Here is a 19,920-nt window from a genome sequence, read left to right as displayed (position 1 = left end):
CTCCAGGGACATAGCTATTCCTTTCCCGCTGTAGACAGCGTTTCGTCTCAGCAATCTCGTCGCGCTTAGCAAAAATTAGATCAGGGTACCAGGTAAAAGATTTTTGAATAGAAGGCGTGTGAATAATTACATACTAATGTTGGCATACGGTCTGCTTTTATATCCAAGACTTTGAGCTCGAGCCGCTCTCAATTAGAAGACAGAGGGAGACAACATCCTGAAACGGACGGAGTTCTCCGCTCTTTCCTGCGCCACTTGGTCACGACGTATTTTCTTGGTGGGATGTAGTGCTCCAAAAAATGAGGGCAGCAGCAATGCCATCAACGACCTAACTATCACGGTATGAACTACCCTGTGGGGCTAATCCCTTCTGGGTATAGCCTGCGGCATGCTGAGGGCATCAGTGTTGCTCACTGATTGGACACTGAGAATCCAATGAGCACTCACTGAGCACTTACTGAGCATCAGTGATTCTGCACGTGACTGAACTGAGTATGATCACCAATCTGAGCCCGAGCACCCTCATAAAAGCGGCGGCAGCTCAAATTGGAAAGCCCCACCCACCAGGGAAAATCGGTACGTATAGTTACATATGTCATCATCCATCCCTCACAGCTCTTTCGAGCCTTTTCCTCGGGTTACTCTGGCACCTGCTTTTCTTACTAGTTCACAACGCCGGTCATCTACTAATAATCTATGGGTTTCAACCGGACAGCTATAATGGATTTTTGGTGGATCTTTTGGGGGGATCTTCCAGTCGGTTGGTGAAAACAAAACTACAACGCGTGTCACGCAGCAATCAATTCGCCTGACCACGACCGGATATCCAGAATATGACATTTTTCGCTGCCTTTCCTCTATTATTTGGTTCCCTGGGCTTAACATCCTACAACCACGTTATTCCTTTCGACGCTGCATCACGGTGGTTCATAAAAGCACTAGCAAATCTTTACTTTCGCATACTTTGAATGGCTCGTTGCAACATCGACCGCCTAGCGTAGTCATGCCTATTAGATCTGAAGTAAGCCTCGGAAAGGCTCAGCATAGTGGCATCACTACCTTGAAATGGCTGGCCAGGTATTTGTCTGGTACTGGCACAGCTACCAAACGTTACACCTCTCGATCCCGACGTAGCCGTCCCGTATCGCGGTTCTTTTCATCTCCCATATGGTCACCACCCCGTTACACGTCCAACTAATCCGAAGTCTGGTAGTAGTAATGTTAACCAGTTAGGTGCCAAGTATATTTGTATCAATATTCTAGTCAAAAGGCACCTGATTTCAAGCTGTGTGGCGGCTGTGTACCTCTTAACAAGTCCTTGGCAAGGCCCCGGGCCAGATGAGGTGATTATTCATGGCTATAAGATTTCCCACCTGCAAGTTGGAACCTTGGAGAATTACCAGGTGGCCATTTATTCAAACCCATAAAGAAGCCGCACCTGAGGTTTTGAGCATTGAGCACTCAACAAGTTCATTTTTTTCCTGTGTACCCGAATCTCAAATCCTACTCGCTTCCAAAACACCAGTCATAGCCTTTTTCCCTTCCTTTTTTCTCTATTCCGGCCGAGAGATAGAATTTCGCTTACTACATAGCTCAGTTTCTCGATGGCTATCTACAACAAACGCACGGTGTAGGTAGTCGCCGTTTACAAAAGCCTAGACAAGGGAACTTCAATCAGCACGTTTTTTTCGAATCTCTACCATTGATAAAGAATTTGATATGAAACAATCAATTCAAATGCCATGCTGAGGACCATTAAAATCATGCCAAGACTCATCTGGGCTATGCAGGATTTCCCCTTTGAGGAATCTTCATTAAAGATCTACACAATCGGCAATTTCCAGGAGACCTATAGACAGGATCCATGCTATCCAGGTAGTCCCTTGTTCATCATGACCCACCAAGAAGGCGGAGAAGTGCTTCAATTAGCCGGTATACCAGTAGAAAGTGCTAAGCAAATCGGCCAAGGTGCCGAATGCCGCAGTGACACAGATGGGCAAAGATGCCGCGAACACCCTTGAGACATTCAAAAATCAACTTCAATGTCGCGCCTGACTGGATGTGAGTCGCGAAACCGGAGACTCTGTCGATGCCTCCTGTTGCTACTTCAGCAACTCACACCGCGTCGTTGCCACATGGTCGGCCAGTGTTATTACATCTGCTAAGCACTTCCCTGGCCTTGGTGCAGCATGTGCAAGCGAGATTACCGATCTGCAGCCCGTAAATATTCACTTAACCATCAAAAAGCTGTGCAAGGTGGATATGACGCTGTTAACTAAGACCGTCGCAGCAGGTGTGGACATGGCCATGGCTTCGAGGGCTGTCTATTCTAATTTGGACCCGACTTACCCCGGGCTAATTAAGGCCATTGTCCAAAATGAGTTGCGGGGTAGACTTGGCTTCACAGGTGTCACTATAAATGATGCCATGGAGGAAGGTGTGCTAGGGGCGTTCGGCGGCCAGGCTACTCGTCGATTGTTGGCTGCATAGGTTGGTGTTGATAGCTTACTTGCGGCTAGGAGGGATGTCATGCAGGGAGAGGATATACATAATGCTCTGCTTGCCGCATTGGAAGATAGGTCACTGGAACAAGAGGCATTTCTGCAGCGACTAAGAGAGTCCTTGAGGTTTGGAAGAGGCTTTAGCCGCCCGTCGTCTACTCCAAATGAAATACAAGATAATTCTCATATCCAACCTATACAACATACTGGCCAGTGGCGACATTCCGGGTCAAGGTGAGGCATGCACATGCCGATATACAACTTATGTACGGAGGAACGGAGGCGAAAATTTGAAAGAAACTTTTCCTGATGAAGCAACCCACCTCACGCGCACGATTTTTGACTGACAATCTTCACCAATTGCACGAAAAGTGAGTCAAGTGAATTAAAAATTCATTCAAAAAGTATATGATAAGAGTGGGATTCGAACCCACGCCTCTTGCGAGACCAGGAAACTATTGCTAGTTGTGGAGTCAAGGTATACCTTAACCTGGCGCCTTAGACCAACTCGGCCATCTTACCAAAGGAGATGGAGGGGGCTTCAGACTGTGACTACATAAGTGAAGGATGAGGCCCTAGATCAATGTCGACCAGCGTGCTAGTTCCTTCTTGCTGTGCAAAATGCCTTGACGCGACCAATCCATTCCCAAGTAAAGAAAGGTTATACAAAGGTTGAGCCGGTTTCGAACAACCCTTTTATAGGCCATCTACACCCTATGTTGACAAGTCCTGCGACCGTCGATTTTTATTCGCACCTCATCATAATAACGTATTTCACTACCGATTGGTCCAACACAAAGCGCAAAGCAAATGCGAGAGATTACAACTTGATATCTCAACAACGATGGCTTGTGGGGGTCCGTCATGTAGCGTCCCAAATTCTAGGTGATTTGTAGTTCTTTCGGAGGGTTCAAAGAATGGTTCAAATCTCCTCTATATATATACATGAACAGTAATTAATTGTCTGTGTGATTTTGGTTAATTTTCGGAACGATGATTATATAACATTATACTTCCCCAGAGACTGACGTATGGTGGTGATGAGTGTTATCTATGATCATCGACAAAAACAGAGCTAAATCCAAAGCATTGTTGTTCAGAAATAAACACAGAATAAATTGAATTTACCAAGGGTTTTGCGCTGGACCACTCGGCGGTGGAGTACGTCGACCACGTAATTATATTTAATACGATCAATATAGTAAAAATATGTTAGTTTTAATAACAGCAGCCCCTTGCCTCACACGTAGCAAGCAATCTCCTAGGTACAGAGCGGATCAAGTTCTCAATTGTACCTCAATCAAGCATGGAGTATATCTTATGTGCAGATTATAGCTTTCTTAACATGCGTCCAGTCCGCCTATCCCCTACCTATCTCTACTTATTTAGGATATAATTGTAGCAACTTAACCTTTAATAGCCACCAAGATAGCTTAATAGGGCCAAGTGTAAAAGGTAATCCCTTTGCAACTTCAGGCCCTACTTAGTGCCTTGGAACCCTTTGTGGCGCTTGGCACGGTAATCGTTTCGTCATTTTTAACAACTCCACTCATGTAAGTAGTTCGGAGGACCTGTGGATGCAACATTATGACATGCACGACTATAGGGAGTATCCATGGTCATTCAGGAAAAACTTGCTCTTGACAAGACTTGGTATCTGTATGAAGAATACCATACGTAGCCTCCCTGTCTCCACTGTGACCTGGAAACTAGTTCTCTTGACATTGAGATCGGGGAAATATAGAGGCCAACCCTCGACACATACCTTGTATCATTCGAAAAATTCCCCTGCAATACTAGCAGTGTGTAGGTACATACAAGCTATTTTACCAGAACATAGCACCTGTGTGTAAGGATCGAATGCTAGTTTTCAGGCTAGTTCCCGCTGGTCAAGCGAGGTTACAGCGAAGACAGGAAGCGAAGAATGGTATTCTTCTTACAGAGACTGAAGTCTTGTTCAGAGCAAGTTACTCCTGGAGTCCAAGAGGACCGGTCCTTCAATGAACTCCCTATTACCGTGCATGTCACGATGACGCTTATATTTGTTGTAGATCCTTCGAAATATTCCTACCAGTAGAGTGGTTAGAAATGACGAAACCAAAGTCCCTGAGGCATAAAGGGTATCCCGTAACAAAGGGTTGTGAGGCACCAACAAAGGCCCAAGACTACAAAGGCGGAATTGTGCAAAGAGTCATCCTTTACAGAGGGTCCCGGTGACCTCTTGATTGAAATCAATTTGCGGGTGCGTTAGTTAATGGATTAGGGGACAGCCGGTATGGGGGTTCGAAGAGGTGTTTTAAACTCCAAAACTGCTCTTCAGTGCGGTATATAGTGCTACTACGGTGATGGGTATACTCGACGGCGAGCTTCGAGGGAGGTACCCTAGCTTCTAGAGCACTGCAGATTCCGGTACGTTGCTTAGGTGATAGCTTTCCCTAGATACCCCTTTTCCATAAATCTTATCACCGAAGAAGCGTATGGTAGGTGTAGGAAGAAAATCTAAAATGGCGTGGTTGAGGGGGGGAGGGGTGATGTACTAGGCGCTAGAAATGTGGGTTTTATCGCAGGACTTGACAAAAGGGATGTATCACATTCAATGTCTCAACCCCCCAATTGATCGACACGGGATATACAACATAACACCAGGTAGCGTATGCTGATAGAAAAAAACACGGAGAAAACCCAGCACCACTTTGGACCAAAAAAAGGTGCCCTCAATAAAAATTGACCGACGCAGGGATCGAACCTGCAATCTCTTGATTCGTAGTCAAGCGCCTTGCCATTGGGCCAGCCGGCCGATATAAAGTTTTGCCCTAAATATGCATTATAGGTGAATCAGACAAGGACCCGCTTTTGGTGCCCCTCTTATTGAAAGCATCTACGGACATGACATCCATCATTGTAACAAATGATCTTCTTCAACTACTTTCAAATCAAATATTACTTCAACGGTCAAAAATTCTGCATTCTGTGCTTCGGTTTAGTTTTTTTTTACAAAGTTTCCACGTTTGTTCCCATGTCACAACAGCCAGGTGCGTGAAACATGTTGCCATCCTGCCTCATGGTACGATCGTCACTCTGATATATAAATCAGCCAACGCAACATCCAGTGTGGCTCTTAACCCCCATGGCTATATCAACACCGGTAAAGGGCCAATTGATATTGCGCTACATTCCAGTCAAGTCATGTACAACATAGCGTCGTGTGGAAAATGGATGTGTCTGAACTATGTTGTAGGGAGCAGGAATTTGCAGGTTAATTTTTCCATAGAGTGCGGAGTACACAAAACACTGCTGTAGTGGGGAGTGGCACTTTAGTTTATGTAAGGATTCTCCCAGCCCACATGGATTGCTAATAGCGTCAAGTAGCTCGTATGACCAAGTTACTGACAAAGGCATGGATACAAGCTTTATCACATGCCGAATTATATTTTTGTTTGTTCCTGCAATGCTGCATAGTCATCGCGAGAGTTTTCGTAGAAATAGCGTCGGGAAACTAAATCCAAACATAGTGTTCGCTGGAATGTACAGAGTACACAGTAAGGATGCCTTTAATACGTACTTTTGTGCCAGCCCCACTATTCTAGGTTTCATATTGCAAAAGAATGCTGTACAAAGTACGCCGCTTGTGTGGCATAGAATAGCGCTAAATGTACTAGGCCAGAGAAAACCCGAGTTAGGGCTTTCATGTTGTGCGGCATCCCCGGATTGTGGTTTTTAAAGACCTTAGCGAAGTGAGTCCATGGGTACCCTCCGAGAGAAGCATATAAACGGGAATAGAGCCATCATAGAAGTACACCTACCACGGGTCATGGAAGCGAAAATACAGCAATCAAAGTTAACTTGACATATAAAATTCGCATTGCAGCTTCTGTCATGATTGGCCCCACAGGAACCAGTTGGTTTCATAATAATTTCGGGGTGTGGTAGGGCATCCCATGCAGCTATTCGAATGGGTGCTCTTTCACAGCGATTTCTAGAGGAGACAGAGCCACATCTGGTTAGAACAACACTGTAAACCCTATATCGGGCACCGAGATCAGAGGCTACGTTGTATGTTGTGTGAAAGAATTCACTCATGGATTGGTTCGGACGCCGCAATGCTCAAAATGGTGAAGCTCCGATCCAATGGGAAATCTCCTATAGGGCTAGGCCGATCTTGAATACGGGAGGTGGGCTCAGAGGTCTCTCGGATCAAGTTGCAAGGACAAAAAAATGAGACACAAATCCACTCCAAATCGAAGAAAACCCTGGCTTTTGAGACATGTTGATGAAAAAATTGCTTGGCTACATTACAAAGGCCCACAAAAGTACAAAGTATCGCCACCACGGACCAGACCGGAGGCGATTCCGCTTTGACCGTTTGCAGCTCCACTGCTTATTATCTCCGGTGCTCTTGTTTTTTTTCGTCTACTCAACCCTTCCTCTGTCTAACTCTTGTGTCATTCCCTTTACCCTCCATTTCTAAGGTTCTCCAATACCTGCTGATTACTCGAATACTATCTTCCCCCCCCCCCCCCTGTATAGCTCTGACTGAGCGCGCCGCAAACGTCAAGCCACCATCATGGGGCTATCCAAAACGAATAGGATATTGATCCTGCTGGTCATCGACACAGCATTTTTCTTGCTTGAATTAATCACTGGTTCGCATCTTGACGGATTGATCGTGTGCGACCGTCTTCTGACGGTCTTTTCCTAGGATATGCCGTTCACTCCCTCGCTCTTGTTGCCGACTCCTTCCATATGGTACGCCACCAACTACGATCTTGCTTTCCAAATGAAACTAATGTGAATAGCTTAATGATGTATTGTCATTATGTGTCGGATTATGGGCGGTCAAGGTTGCAAATCGAGAGACTACCTCCAATACCTATACCTACGGCGTAAGTTGATGGTCAATATTACCCCGCAAGGATGATCTGACATGTGGATTTCGTACGCAGTGGCAACGAGCGGAGACACTTGGTGCCTTGGTTAATGGCGTATTCTTAGTCGCTCTGTGCATGTCGATTTTCCTGGAGGCAACTCAGCGACTGTATGAACCCCAGGAAGTGCAGAATCCTCGATTTGTTTGCATTGTTGGCTGCTTCGGCCTAGCTTCTAATATCATTGGATTGGCCCTTTTCCACGACCACTCCCATGGGCCCGGCGGCCACGGGCACGATCACGGGCACGATAACGAGGGACACGACCATGATAATGACATCGAGGCTGGTGATCATGACCACGACCACGGCCATACACCGATCGCTGATGAGAGTGAGAACACCCCAGGGGCTACTGCTGGTTTTGGCGGACCTGCAAGCTTGCCCTCAAACTCCCTCACCTATTCTACGACGGAACAATCCCGAAAACGGCGCGACACCCAGTCCCGTGGCTCCAGAAGATACAGCACCTCGGGATTCGTGAGCCCTGACGATATTCCCGTGCTTCCAGAGAGACTGAGGCAAGGGATTATCGCGGCCAGCCAATATCACAATGAACAATCATCGGATTCGGAAAATGGCAATGATGAGGATGAGATGCCATCGGAGCGCTCAGGTCTTCTAAGTCACCGCGATCGCACCACGAACTACACCGATGGGGAGGGAGCCCCGGTCAAGGTCCACGACCACCGCGATGAAGATGTCCACAAATCTCACAACCATGCTCAGCCCAAGCCAAAGGACCAAAAGAAGGGTCACAATCACGACCTCAATATGCGTGGTGTCTTCCTTCATGTCATGGGAGACGCTCTCGGAAACATTGGTGTGATCGTTTCCGCGCTTGTTATATGGCTAACAGATTACGAATGGCGGTATTACGTCGACCCGGGTATTTCCCTTGTTATCACCCTTATCATTCTTGCATCCGCTATTCCGTTGTGCAAAGCCGCTTCGCGTATCCTTCTTCAGGCCGTGCCCCCCGGTATGAGCATTGAACACATTAAGGAGGACATTGAGGGCCTTCCTGGTGTGATCAGTTCACACCACTTGCACGTTTGGCAACTTAGCGACACCAAGATTGTGGCTTCAATTCATCTCCAAGTGGGTACTGAGATCAAGGGCGAAGGCTCGGAGAGGTACATGCGTCTGGCTAGACAGGTGAGACGCTGTCTCCATGCCTACGGTATTCAATCTTCCACTATTCAACCTGAGTTTGCACCGGAAAGTGATGCGGAAGACAACGGACACGCATCATCCTCTCGGGATGCTGATGACCACGTTCCTAGTCGTGCTGCCAGTGTTCGGGAGGGCGACCCCCAAGCGTGCCTTCTGGAGTGAAATACGATGTCCTCCCACGGAGGCCAGTGTTGCCCCCCCCAAAGTGAACCTCATTCCCTCATGTGGTGACTTTCCACGCACTTCCGTTTCTCAATTGGCACCATGACCCCCCAAAACTCACCCCAACGGTTTTCCTATTCCATATACCCTATCTTTCATCTTCACCTCTTTGTTCCGGTAGACTCACAATGACTTGCCGTGTTTATCCCCCACATTCAATGTTGGTTTTAGAAAATGTAGTCTCCCTTGGGCCGACCGGTTTTTTTGGGGTATGGCAAAGTATGCCACACAACATCATCCTGCCTGCGGACATAGACCCGTTGACCCGCTGTATTTTTTGAACCTCATTTTTATGTACTTGTATTTTCCTTTAACTCAAGATTTGCGAATCAGACTTGAAATGTGTCTATGTCCATTATTAGGTAAATAAATCCTAGACAACTTGCCTGCCAATGGTTTGCACGTGACCGTCCCATGTCTGGCGATCAACACATCTCGACCCGAAGCTTAAAACAAGTACTCCGTACCTGTTCTGCAAACCCCCCTGTCTTCAAGTTGAACACCATGTTGTGAACTTTCTCCCTTTTTGTTAAGGAGATTCTTCACTTTTCATTCTTTTTGTTTTCTTTCACTTGTATGCCCAGAGCATGACCAGTCATTCCTTACTTTGAACATCAGCCCGTCTTGTCCGGGGTCGAGCCACCCTGTCACTTAATTTAGTCTTGCTATCAGGCTAAGCCAAACATGACATTCGTCTTTTCACGTAGCACGGGCGCTTCTTCCATTCCCTCCTTCAACCAAAATCAGTCGTCGAGATCGCAAAACATCATCAGTCGTGCGTGGGACTCCATTCCTCAAGCAGCAAAACAATGCCTTCCCCGGAGTTTTAGCTGGGGATTTGACATAAATCGGGAGAGGGAGGGGTTTAAGACAACGGCAGTCAAGATTCTTAAACGTATCTTCACGATACCCAGTGCCATCATTTTGCTATGGATGTTCTCAATTCGGTGGGGTGAACGGACGGTGTTTCAAGACAGCATCAACCAATGCCTCTGGGATAGCTGGGAGGACTGGGTAAGTAGATAGTGCAATACCTGTTGCGATTCAGTTTCCTTGCCTCGGCTGGTGCTAACAGTTGAATTGATCTAGCCTCAAGGTGCCACACCACACCACATTGCCTTTATTGCCGACCCCCAACTTGTTGACCCCCATACCTACCCCGGTCGACCATGGCCTGTGTCGACTTTGACGGTCAAATATACCGACCAATACATGCGACGGTCATTTTCTTTGATACAAGACCATCTCGAACCGGACTCAGTGCTGTTTCTTGGCGACCTTTTCGATGGTGGCAGAGAATGGGCCACGGCTACAAGTAGCAGCCCCGAACCACGGTGGAAGAAGTACAAAGACTCTTTTTGGAAGAAGGAATTTGGGCGATTCGTCAAAGTCTTCTTGGACCCATGGGAGAAATCTGTGAAACCCCTTGTCGATGGACGAGGGCGCCGGATGATTGCTAGTCTACCCGGCAATCATGATCTTGGGTTCGGTAACGGCATCCAGCAACCCGTCCGTGATCGCTTCGAGTCCTTTTTTGGAAATCCAAACCGTGTGGATGTCATTGGGAATCATACTTTCGTTTCAGTGGACACCCCATCGCTCAGCGCAGTGGACCAGCCTGATCCATTGACGGGTAGCTCTTCGACAGCCAGCGATGAAAACCGTCCCATGCGCCCGATCTGGAAAGACGCAGATGACTTCCTGGATAAGATGGCTATCCACAAGGCGAAGGCGGAAACGGACGAGCTGCGAATGCTACAAAACCAGACTGAAGGACATCATACATTCGATTATCGCATTGTCGACGCTGTCGAGCCCGTCATTCATCAAAAGCCTCAGCCCACAGGCCTTGGCTTTCCTACTATTATTCTTACACACGTCCCTCTCTACCGGAAGCCAGCTACCCCCTGTGGCCCCCTCCGCGAACGCTTCCCGCCTGCCTCATTAGACGAGGAACTGGCGGAGGATGAACCCAACTCTCTGAGAATCGCTGGAGGCTATCAGTACCAGAATGTCCTAACGCAAATCGTTTCCACCGAATTGGTTTCCAAAGCAGGACCCAACGTCATCCAGGTGTATTCCGGCGACGACCATGACTACTGTGAAGTATCCCATCGGGAATTCAACGGCTCGCCCAACGAAATCACAGTCAAAAGCTTTTCTTGGGCGATGGGAGTCCGTCACCCAGGCTTCGTCCTCACCAGTCTGTGGAATCCAATCGACCCCAAGACAGGCAAAGCCATTCAGGACGGATCACCACCCACTATACAAAACCACCTCTGTATCCTCCCAGACCAGCTAGGAATCTTTCTCTACTATGTCACCATCCTGGGCCTTACCATCTCCATTCTCCTCCTCCGTTCCATCTACCGCGTCCTCTACACCCCAGAGCCATCCCCGTCCGGCGCCCTTCTCCCTCTTACCGAGCGTCGCTCTCTCCCACACCACCATTACCACACCTCCGGTGCGTCTAGCTCTACTCTCTTACCGGTGGGTGGGTTAGCTAGCCGCAATGGCATAGCAGCCTCGACCCGCTATCCCGGCATTAAATCCCCGCAAGATTCTTATCGGGGTCCGGACGAAGAGTTCGGAGCCGTTGCCTCAAAGGAAAAGGCTACATGGCGCCCCGCCTCGGCTACCCGCTCCCGATCGACGGTGTCGCTCATCGCTCGGGATCTGTACCTTTCCATCAAGTTTGTGGCACAAGTGGTGCTGACAGTGTATTTTATTGTGATCTGGCGCTGGTAGCTGGTCTGGCCCGCCCCCCTTTTTTTTTTTCTCTTTAGCGAGCATTAAAATCATAGACAAGCATTTGCCGGAACCCATGCCCAACTGGTGTAGTAGTCCTAGTTTCTGATGTGGTCGTGTGATCTGGTCCCAATACTCACCTCACCCTCGTGATTAAAAAAAAAAAAAAGAAAAAAGTGGAAGTGGCTAGAGCTAAGCTCTCGACCTGCGCCACTTCCAGGGTTCTTGGCCAAGATTAGTATCGACCGGCATGCATTCATTTCCCGAGTCTAACACCGATCTGGCTAGGTATAGTCCTCGGGTATCTCCGATGATTCACCGTGAATGACCAACGTCGGGATAGCTTCGGGTAGTCTGCCCAATCCGCGACTCGGGAAAAATTGCGTAAAGCACGGGACTAGCATTTTCGTTTATTTTTTCCCCGGCAATTTCGACAACTTGAACACTTGCCGGTCCTTGCAGAGTGAAACTTCGGGACGGGAAATTTAAGAAACAAGGGACGCATGCTTTTTTCTTCCCAATCTGGCTCCGGTGAACAGTCACCAGATTCTCAACATCTTCGCTTATTGGCTCTTGCAATCTCGGGCCCTTAATCTTTGCAGTTCTGGGGAAAATTTGGGTCTGGGGTAGGGGTAAAGGCCTGAAGGGAAATTAATTGAAGATTTAAAATATCTCACAGTCTTACAACTACTACAATCAAGTGTGCATTTCGATAAAATGCACCTCACAATTGTACTGAAGACCAAACCAATCCAAAACCCTGACAGAGTAATAACGTTGGAATTATACGAGGAAAAAATCCAGGGCCGTTTCCTTTTCTCCCGATGCGGGACGCCGAGACCGATCGGCATCAGCCTAGCCCGGTCCCCCCCTGTTTTCGGCTTGTCATGTGGCATGCAGAGGCTATTTTCGTCCCATTTTCCTATAACATGTTTTTACACCGGATTTGTCCAAAAACTATCCAATGCAATGCTGTGTACATTCTATGTTCTCAATGTACAGTTTTGCGCTGCTGTTTGAGGCAAATGTAAAGCAAGTGCAAAGCAAAACACAAGGTTCAGGGCAAAAACAGAAAACAAACTCGGTTCGGCAAGCCAATTTGAGTTGAACCAATGACTAGCCCGGGATGACTCCGGGGGCTGAGTCCACTCAGCTACCATTGGTCTCTCCACTTTCGGTCGAACTCTATCCCCAGGCCCAAAACATCCTGAAATCCGAGGGAATGGGGAAATAGCTATTCTGGGAAGCAAATTTTTCACCTTAGGTCCAATTGGTTCCACCCCACGCTGTTTTCGGGGTTTGTTGATTGCAAATTTCCCCGGGCCTGGTGTCCATGTGGTTGAGGATTTGGGGACTGGGGAAATACAAATAGAGGGGATTGACCTCCAGGTTTCTTCTTTGCACAACTCACTTGCTCTATTCTCTTCAACTCTTCTCTACTGAATCAGTCTTCTCTACTACATTTCCCCTATTCTCCCACAATATACACACACCTGCTTGGATTGAACTTCCGTCTCTCTGATCAAATTCACAATGGGCTTCGCTTTGAAGAGGCCAGATGATGCCGTGGGCTCTGCTGCCCCAGCTATCATGATTGGATTATTTGTTGCATTCGGTGGTGTTCTCTTTGGGTAGGTCCCACTCACATTCTATAGTCCTATTCCCAAAGACAAGTCTAACACCTATCTAGATATGACACAGGCACCATTAGCGGTATCCTCGCCATGAAGAAGTGGCGCGAGATGTTCTCAACCGGCTTCATCAATGAAAAAGACCACCTTCCCGATGTCACATCCTCTCAATCATCAATGATTGTCTCTCTTCTTTCAGCAGGAACTTTCTTCGGTGCCCTTGGTGCCGCCCCTATCGCCGATAAGTTCGGTCGACGAATGGGCATGATCATGGAGAGCTTCGTCTTCGTCTTTGGAGTCATCCTCCAAACTATCTCAACCTCCATCCCCCTCTTCGTAGCCGGCCGCTTCTTCGCTGGATTCGGCGTCGGTCTCCTCTCCGCAACAATCCCCCTCTACCAATCCGAGACCGCCCCCAAATGGATCCGTGGCACAATCGTCGGCGCCTACCAACTCGCCATTACAATCGGTCTCCTTCTCGCCGCCATCGTCAACAACTCCACCAAGGACCGCGATGATACTGGCTGCTACCGAATCCCCATTTCCATCCAGTTTGCCTGGGCCATCATCCTCATTGTCGGCATGCTTCTCCTCCCCGAAACTCCCCGTTTCCTGATCAAACAAGACCGTTATGAAGAAGCCACCAAGGCCCTCGCTCGTCTCCGTCACATGGACGTGGAAGACCCCGCCATCGTCGCCGAACTCGCCGAGATCCAGGCAAACCACGAGTTTGAAATGCGTCTCGGAAAGGCTTCTTACCTCGAGATCGTCCGTGGATCCCTCGGCAAGCGTCTCGCAACCGGCTGCGCAGTCCAGGGTCTGCAGCAGCTTGCTGGTGTCAACTTCATCTTCTACTATGGCACAACCTTCTTCCAGAACTCGGGAATCTCCAACTCATTCGTCATAACCCTGATCACAAGCATCATTAACGTCGTCTCCACCTTCCCAGGTCTCTACATGGTCGAGAAATGGGGTCGTCGTCCTTTGCTCCTGTTCGGCGCTGTTGGAATGTGCGTCTCGCAACTCATTGTCGCGATTGTGGGAACTGCCATCGACTCAGAGGTCTCGAACAAAGTCCTCATCGCCTTTGTGTGCATCTACATCTTCTTCTTCGCCAGTTCCTGGGGTCCTGTTGCCTGGGTCGTGACGGGTGAACTCTTCCCCCTCAAGGCTCGCGCCAAGTGTCTCTCCATTACCACCGCCACCAATTGGCTGCTTAACTGGGCTATTGCCTACGCCACGCCGTACATGGTCAACAGCGGGCCTGGAAATGCCAACCTCGGGTCCAAGGTGTTCTTCATCTGGGGTGGATTCTGCTTTATCTGTACTGTGTTTGTTTACACTTGCATCTATGAGACCAAGGGTCTTTCCCTTGAGCAGGTGGATGAGCTTTACGCTAAGGTTCCTCGGGCTTGGAACTCGGTCGGATGGGTTCCTTCCGTCAACTACACTGAGCAACTTGAGTATGATGCCGGTGAGAAGAAGGCTGAGGTTGCTACCCACCACGAGAGTGTTGGGGTTGACGATGAGGTTTGATTTTGATGTTTTGGGATGTTTTACGATTTTCTTTTTCTGTTCGTTTTTGCTGTTTTATCAATACCTGGTATGCTTTGAGCGTGGCATTTGCTTGAACTCGATGGTCCTATGTGCTTAATGATCATTTATAATTATTGTGATACCTATGGTCTTACGAGCTGGAATTTGATTTTGATTTTAAAGCCCGTTTGCAATTCTCTGTTCATTAATCTTAAGCCAACCAAAGATAGATACAGAGAGGAAAAAGGTTAGTTCGTTTGGAGCACCGATGAATACGGTGCTCTCGAAATCTGTGGATGCGCCGAGAAAGTATTGCTAGTAGGCGGATAGGTAGGTAGGTAGATATATTTAACGTCCGGCAGGGAGCAAGCGAAAGCTTGCTCCTGCGACCTCCCATGGGGTATTGGGACGTGCAGTGCTATGGTTTCTATAATACAAAGATCTTTCTCCACAGATTGCAGTTCATGCATTCGTAAATGCGAGGGCTGAGTAGCCAGTTGATGACAGCTGTCTCCGACGTGTGAGCCGGCCATCATGGGGGTGAGGGTCCCGGGGGGTCCCGGGGGGTCCAGGTGTGTGGTGATTGGCGGGTGCCAAAAGACTTTGTTGAGGAAACAAATGAAGGAGTTACCTCGTGCAGACCCGCGAGTAGAAGCTTGTGAGCTCCAGTAGTTCAACAAACTGCTTGGGGTCCAGGCTGCGAAGGTAGGCGACTGCCTCTGTCCTGTCGGTTGGAGGTGTCGGGGGGCGTTTTGGCCAGTGTCGGAAAGACCTCTGGGTTTTGTGGCAGAGAGCGAGGTGCTCTGGTGACTTTCGGCGGCCGCATGAGCAGTCGAGTTTGGCGTCTTCGTGGTTGAACTTGCGGTGGTACCAGTCGAAGTCGCCATGCGACGAGCGGAGGGCAAGCCAGCGGTGGAGCGCTGGTCGTCGGAGTTCGAGTTCCGGCAGTGAATCAATCTCGTAGGTGTCTGACCAGCGTCGGTACCACTGGGAGAGTTTTTGAGAGACCGTGTCCCACCAGCGCAAGCGAGCCTCGTTCCGAAGTTCCCGGAAGATGGATCGGATCCCGCTAATCGTGGGTTCGGCTTCCATCCCTATAGCACTACCGCGTAGCGCGCCTTCACCGGCTAAGGTGTCAGCAGCTTCGTTCCCTTCGATCCCAGTGTGCCCAGGGGCCCATCGGAGACTGATATTGTGCTGTTCCATAGCCCGGTGGCAGGCTAAAAATGCACATTGCGAGGAGTTCGAGGCATTCCCCCTAATACACCAGATAACGGATGTGCTATCAATACAGAGCCAGATTTTCGACCTAGGCGGAGCTACCGCGATTGCCCGTTCGAGCCCTCGCCAGGCTCCGATTGCTTCGGCGTCGAAAACATGAGAGCGTGAGTTGATAGCGCCAGCGCCAGTGTCGATTTGGGTGCCGTTTACCATAAGTACGAAGCCATAGCCTACGTACTTGATGCCCTCCTGCCACTGCTCGGAGCCATCTGAGAAGACGCAGATATCTGTGGGTGGGAGTGATTCCTGCCAGACTTGGAAAGCTTTAGACGCGGTCGCCTTATCTATACCCCCTGTAGGATCTATTCTGCAGCCCGGTGAGTAGTGCGGGGGGGAGAGGGTCGGTCTTGGGACTTCCGGGAGGATGCTCCCAAGTCTCTGGATAATTGTCTTTGCCGGTTGGCGGGTGCCGGTGCCGCGGCCTCGGGTGATCATCGGGGGTCGAATGCGACGGACAAGGGTGTGACCTTTGTGGATGGTGTTAAGCCTTAGAGCGAACCGTAGTTTCGCCTCTTCAAGTGTGGCGTATCCAGACGGGATTCCCGCATCCCTAAAGAGCGAGGGAGTTGGTGTGGTGCGCCATACAGGGAGGACGCCGCGGATGGCGAGTGCCAGGGTCGACTCGATGACATTGATATGCCAGCCAACACGGGCGCTGACGGTGCCCTTGCTAGCCTGTTTTGCGGGCCTATTCCGGCCGCCATACCAGGCCTCAGTTCCGAACGTTAGGGAGGGTATAACACAGGTGATGACTGCTTTGCGAAGTGAGCTCGCGGGCGGGCCGCAGGTCGTGCGGGCCAGATTGCGGATATGTTGTGCGACAGCGCGTGCCTTGCCCGCCCGGGCGAGAATGTGGCTTCTCCATGTGAGCTTTCTATCGAAAAAGACTCCCAGCCAGCGGAGAGTGGGTGTGTATCCTGGTTTCTTGGCCTGAACGGGGTCGATGGTGAGCCGGTCGTTGACTACAATTGAAGGGGACTCATCCCCTCGATGTCTAGTGATATGGATCATCTCTAGTTTCTCGGGGGCGAAGGCCACTTTATTATATTCTCCCCAGGCAAGAATGCTCTGAACGTCCTTAGCGAGGAGTCTGACATTCTGGGTGAGATCGTGGGAGGCTCGGTATAGAGCTAGGTCGTCGGCATACCCGAAACGGAGCGTTTGGTCCATATTGAGGAGTTCGGCTAGGTAGAGCATATATAGTACTGGTGATAATGGGGAGCCTTGGGGGGTTCCGCAGACCACATCGTACTCAGGGGTGGTTGAGCCTTCCAGCCGGACGCGGGCTTTGCGTCCGGTGAGAAAGCTGTCCACAAGAAGTAGCAGTTCTCGTGGCCAGCCCTGCTCGCCCATGCGCTTGAGAAGTCGTCTCCGGAGGAGGGCATCGAATGCACCCTGGACGTCCATCGTGACTAGGGTGACTTGCTTGTTCTGTGAGAGTGCCATTTCGGCATCGTGGGTGAAGGAGGCGACTAGGTCTGTGGCGGAAAGTTTGGGTAGAGCCCCCGCATGCTGGGGGCTGAGGACGCCGTGGGTGAGGGCAGTCCAGGCAATTCTTTTCGCGATGATTCGTTCTAGTCCCTTAGAGAGACAGGATAGGAGGGCGATCGGTCTCCAGGAGCGCACGGAGGACTTATCCTTCTTGCCGACCTTGGGTATCATAGCCACCTCCGCGACCTTCCAGGCCAGGGGGATGTGGCAGAGGGCGAGGCATCGGTTAAACAGAGAGAGGACTATGTCTTTGAGGTGTTCCCAGCAGGCTTTGAGTAGGCGCACAGTTATCCTATCTGAGCCAGGCGACGTGCTGGAGACGCCAATTGTGTTAGCCTCAACTTCTTCCATTGTGACAGATTGTAGCCATGGAAGGCTGGAGGTTGTGGTGATAGGGATAGGGTCCGTTGGTAGGTCGTCGTCTGGGCTAAAACGGCCAAGGACTGCGCGGCGTAGGGCCTCCGCCTTTTCCATGGTGTCCTCCACAGGGAGGCCATCGACGAGAAGGGGAGGGGCCTTAAGGTCGGTGCCCAATTTATGCCAGCTGATGATATTGTATAGGTCAGAGTCCGTTTTGATATTGTCAATGCGGTCCCTCCAGTAGGCCCTTTTCGAGGAGCGTACACAGGAGAGAAAAGCTCTTTTAGCGGTGTCAGCCTTATCTGGATCCGTGTGTCTTACGCCTAGCCACTGTTGGCGCTTGGCTTGGCATTCGGAGGTCCACCACGGGGTGGTGAAGGTATGAGTGCGGTTCAGGGACCCGGCTGTCTTTATAGCGTCCTGGAAAAGTGCTGTGAGAGTCGCCGCGAACTGGTCTAGTTGATCATGGGTCTCGATGCTGCTTGGGTCCGGTAGGGAGCGGATCCCAGTCCCGATGAGGGAAGACAGTTTTGGTAGCTTAGACTCGGGAACTCTATAGTTGTATTGTTCGAGGGGGACCCTGCCGCGACCCGGGATGCGAGTGACGAGGGACTCATGGTCAGACCCGGTGGCAAGGTCTTCCCTGACGACTGTCGAGGCGTAGGGTATGTTGGAGAAAGTGAGATCGAGGACGTGTCCCGCCTGGTGAGTGGGCACTCCTGGTTCTCCGATGAAATCAAGGCCGCTGTCGCTTGACCACTGTGCAATTTCGCCTCCGCGGTTAGCGTTAGCGACGCCGGGTTCGAAGGCTTCGTTCCTAGCGTTGAAATCCCCTCCGATTAGGGAGTTCTGTGGGGGGGCGAGGTTGGTTACATAGTCAATGACTTTGTCTGTGGTCGGTTGGCGGTAGATATTGAGTATGAGAAAGCCATTGACATTGACCCAGAGGAGGTCTCGGTCTTGGCTAGACCGGTGTTGTTGGGCATTGAGGCCGGAGTTTTTCCTCACGTAGGTAAGAACTCGTGGTCTCTCCAATTCGAAGGAGGTAGGGTCAGAGCTATTCCATTCGTCGGTCGGGGCGTAGCAATCGTATGCCGGGTGTCCCGTTTTCTTTGTTGGAGCAGAGACGTAGGGCTCCTGGATGCAGACCACATCGCATGCGGATTCGTAAGCAAGTTGGAGGGCGGTTGTGTCACACAACTTGTGTGACACGCCGTCTGTCTTCGGACGTTGGCCCAGAAGACTAGGACCTCCCGTGGGACCGAGGGTCGTACGCGCCGCGCGCGTCTGAGTCTATTAGGGTGTCCTATCATTCAGACGAGGCGGGGCTGCTGTTGTCGACGTCCATCTCTTGTGTCGGGATAGAGACTTGGGAGCTAGGTGGGGACTCGTTGTTTCCCCTAAGCGACGTCCACGCGAAGTTGCCTTTAAAGGCTGCTTTCCTGGACGGCCTAGTGACAGTTTGGAAACCGTCCTCCCCGACCCGGGGGACTTTCCTCTTGCTGGTGGGTGCCGTAGGGGAGGTGTCGTCGTTTTGTGGTGGAGTAGGTGTAGAGTGGGCATCTCTATACCATCTGTCGCCGTATCGTCGGAATTTATCAACCTCAGCTCGGGAGGGGAAGCTAAGTGTTCCCTTCGCAGTGCGAGAAGGGCGGACTGGGCAGTCAGTGTGCCCTGAAGGTCGTGGGCCGTGACAGTTGGCGCATCTAACCGGGTTAGTGCAATTAGCCCCGGAGGGGCCGTTATGCTCGTTCGTTGGGGCTGCGCAGTTCGAGCAGCGGGGGGTACGATTGCACCGGGCTGCGTGACAGTAGCTTTGGCAGCCAGGATTATGGTGTTGGATCTACTACGGTACTACCTGGCCGGGGAGTACCCCATTCCAATATCTGTTCGCCAACATGTATTCCCCGAAGCAGCCTTCGTGGATGCATGGGCTGGATGAGGCCATTGGCTATATTTCCAGAGCACAGTTGATCCTGCGGCAGGGAATTCCAAAGATTGATGTGGCTTTTATCAACAAAGACTCTGCCACCGATCCTAATTGGGCTA

At 50.2% G+C, this 19,920-nt stretch overlaps 5 protein-coding genes and 2 non-coding genes across 7 annotated transcripts; 4 read left to right on the top strand and 3 right to left on the bottom strand.

The window, feature by feature from the left end:
- Nucleotides 1-2,002: 2,002 nt before the first annotated feature.
- On the top strand, nt 2,003-2,490 carry Pdw03_5245 (Glycoside hydrolase, catalytic core; the record flags this gene model as incomplete). Its single annotated transcript, XM_066100997.1, has 2 exons — nt 2,003-2,061; nt 2,112-2,490. The coding sequence occupies 2 exons, from the start codon at nt 2,003-2,005 to the stop codon at nt 2,488-2,490; spliced, it is 438 nt and encodes a 145-aa protein (XP_065957937.1).
- Nucleotides 2,491-2,910: 420 nt separating this feature from the next.
- On the bottom strand, nt 2,911-3,023 carry Pdw03_tRNA180. The gene has a single exon. It is a non-coding gene; the product is annotated as a tRNA-Leu (tRNA).
- Nucleotides 3,024-5,226: 2,203 nt separating this feature from the next.
- On the bottom strand, nt 5,227-5,298 carry Pdw03_tRNA179. Its single transcript has one exon. It is a non-coding gene; the product is annotated as a tRNA-Arg (tRNA).
- A 1,767-nt stretch (nt 5,299-7,065) lies between these two features.
- On the top strand, nt 7,066-8,764 carry Pdw03_5244 (Zinc/cadmium resistance protein; the record flags this gene model as incomplete). Its single annotated transcript, XM_014683570.2, has 4 exons — nt 7,066-7,144; nt 7,201-7,247; nt 7,298-7,384; nt 7,445-8,764. The coding sequence occupies 4 exons, from the start codon at nt 7,066-7,068 to the stop codon at nt 8,762-8,764; spliced, it is 1,533 nt and encodes a 510-aa protein (XP_014539056.2).
- Nucleotides 8,765-9,508: 744 nt separating this feature from the next.
- Nucleotides 9,509-11,572, top strand: Pdw03_5243 (Manganese ion homeostasis (Fr), putative; the record flags this gene model as incomplete). The annotated part of the gene is made up of 2 exons (XM_014683571.1): nt 9,509-9,838; nt 9,914-11,572. The coding sequence occupies 2 exons, from the start codon at nt 9,509-9,511 to the stop codon at nt 11,570-11,572; spliced, it is 1,989 nt and encodes a 662-aa protein (XP_014539057.1).
- Nucleotides 11,573-13,105: 1,533 nt separating this feature from the next.
- Nucleotides 13,106-14,739, top strand: Pdw03_5242 (MFS monosaccharide transporter, putative; the record flags this gene model as incomplete). Its single annotated transcript, XM_014683572.1, has 2 exons — nt 13,106-13,203; nt 13,263-14,739. 2 exons carry the CDS (start codon nt 13,106-13,108, stop codon nt 14,737-14,739), a joined length of 1,575 nt encoding a protein of 524 aa, XP_014539058.1.
- A 627-nt stretch (nt 14,740-15,366) lies between these two features.
- Nucleotides 15,367-19,749, bottom strand: Pdw03_5241 (putative RNA-directed DNA polymerase from transposon X-element; the record flags this gene model as incomplete). The annotated part of the gene is made up of 5 exons (XM_066100996.1): nt 15,367-15,925; nt 16,199-17,118; nt 17,854-19,158; nt 19,214-19,577; nt 19,730-19,749. 5 exons carry the CDS (start codon nt 19,747-19,749, stop codon nt 15,367-15,369), a joined length of 3,168 nt encoding a protein of 1,055 aa, XP_065957936.1.
- Nucleotides 19,750-19,920: the final 171 nt, after the last annotated feature.

This window comes from Penicillium digitatum, chromosome 6 (genome assembly GCF_016767815.1).
Source record: "Penicillium digitatum chromosome 6, complete sequence".
NCBI lineage: Eukaryota > Fungi > Ascomycota > Eurotiomycetes > Eurotiales > Aspergillaceae > Penicillium > Penicillium digitatum.
The sequence above is the reverse complement of the archived record's forward strand: the minus strand, read 5'-3'. Positions and strand labels throughout refer to the sequence as shown.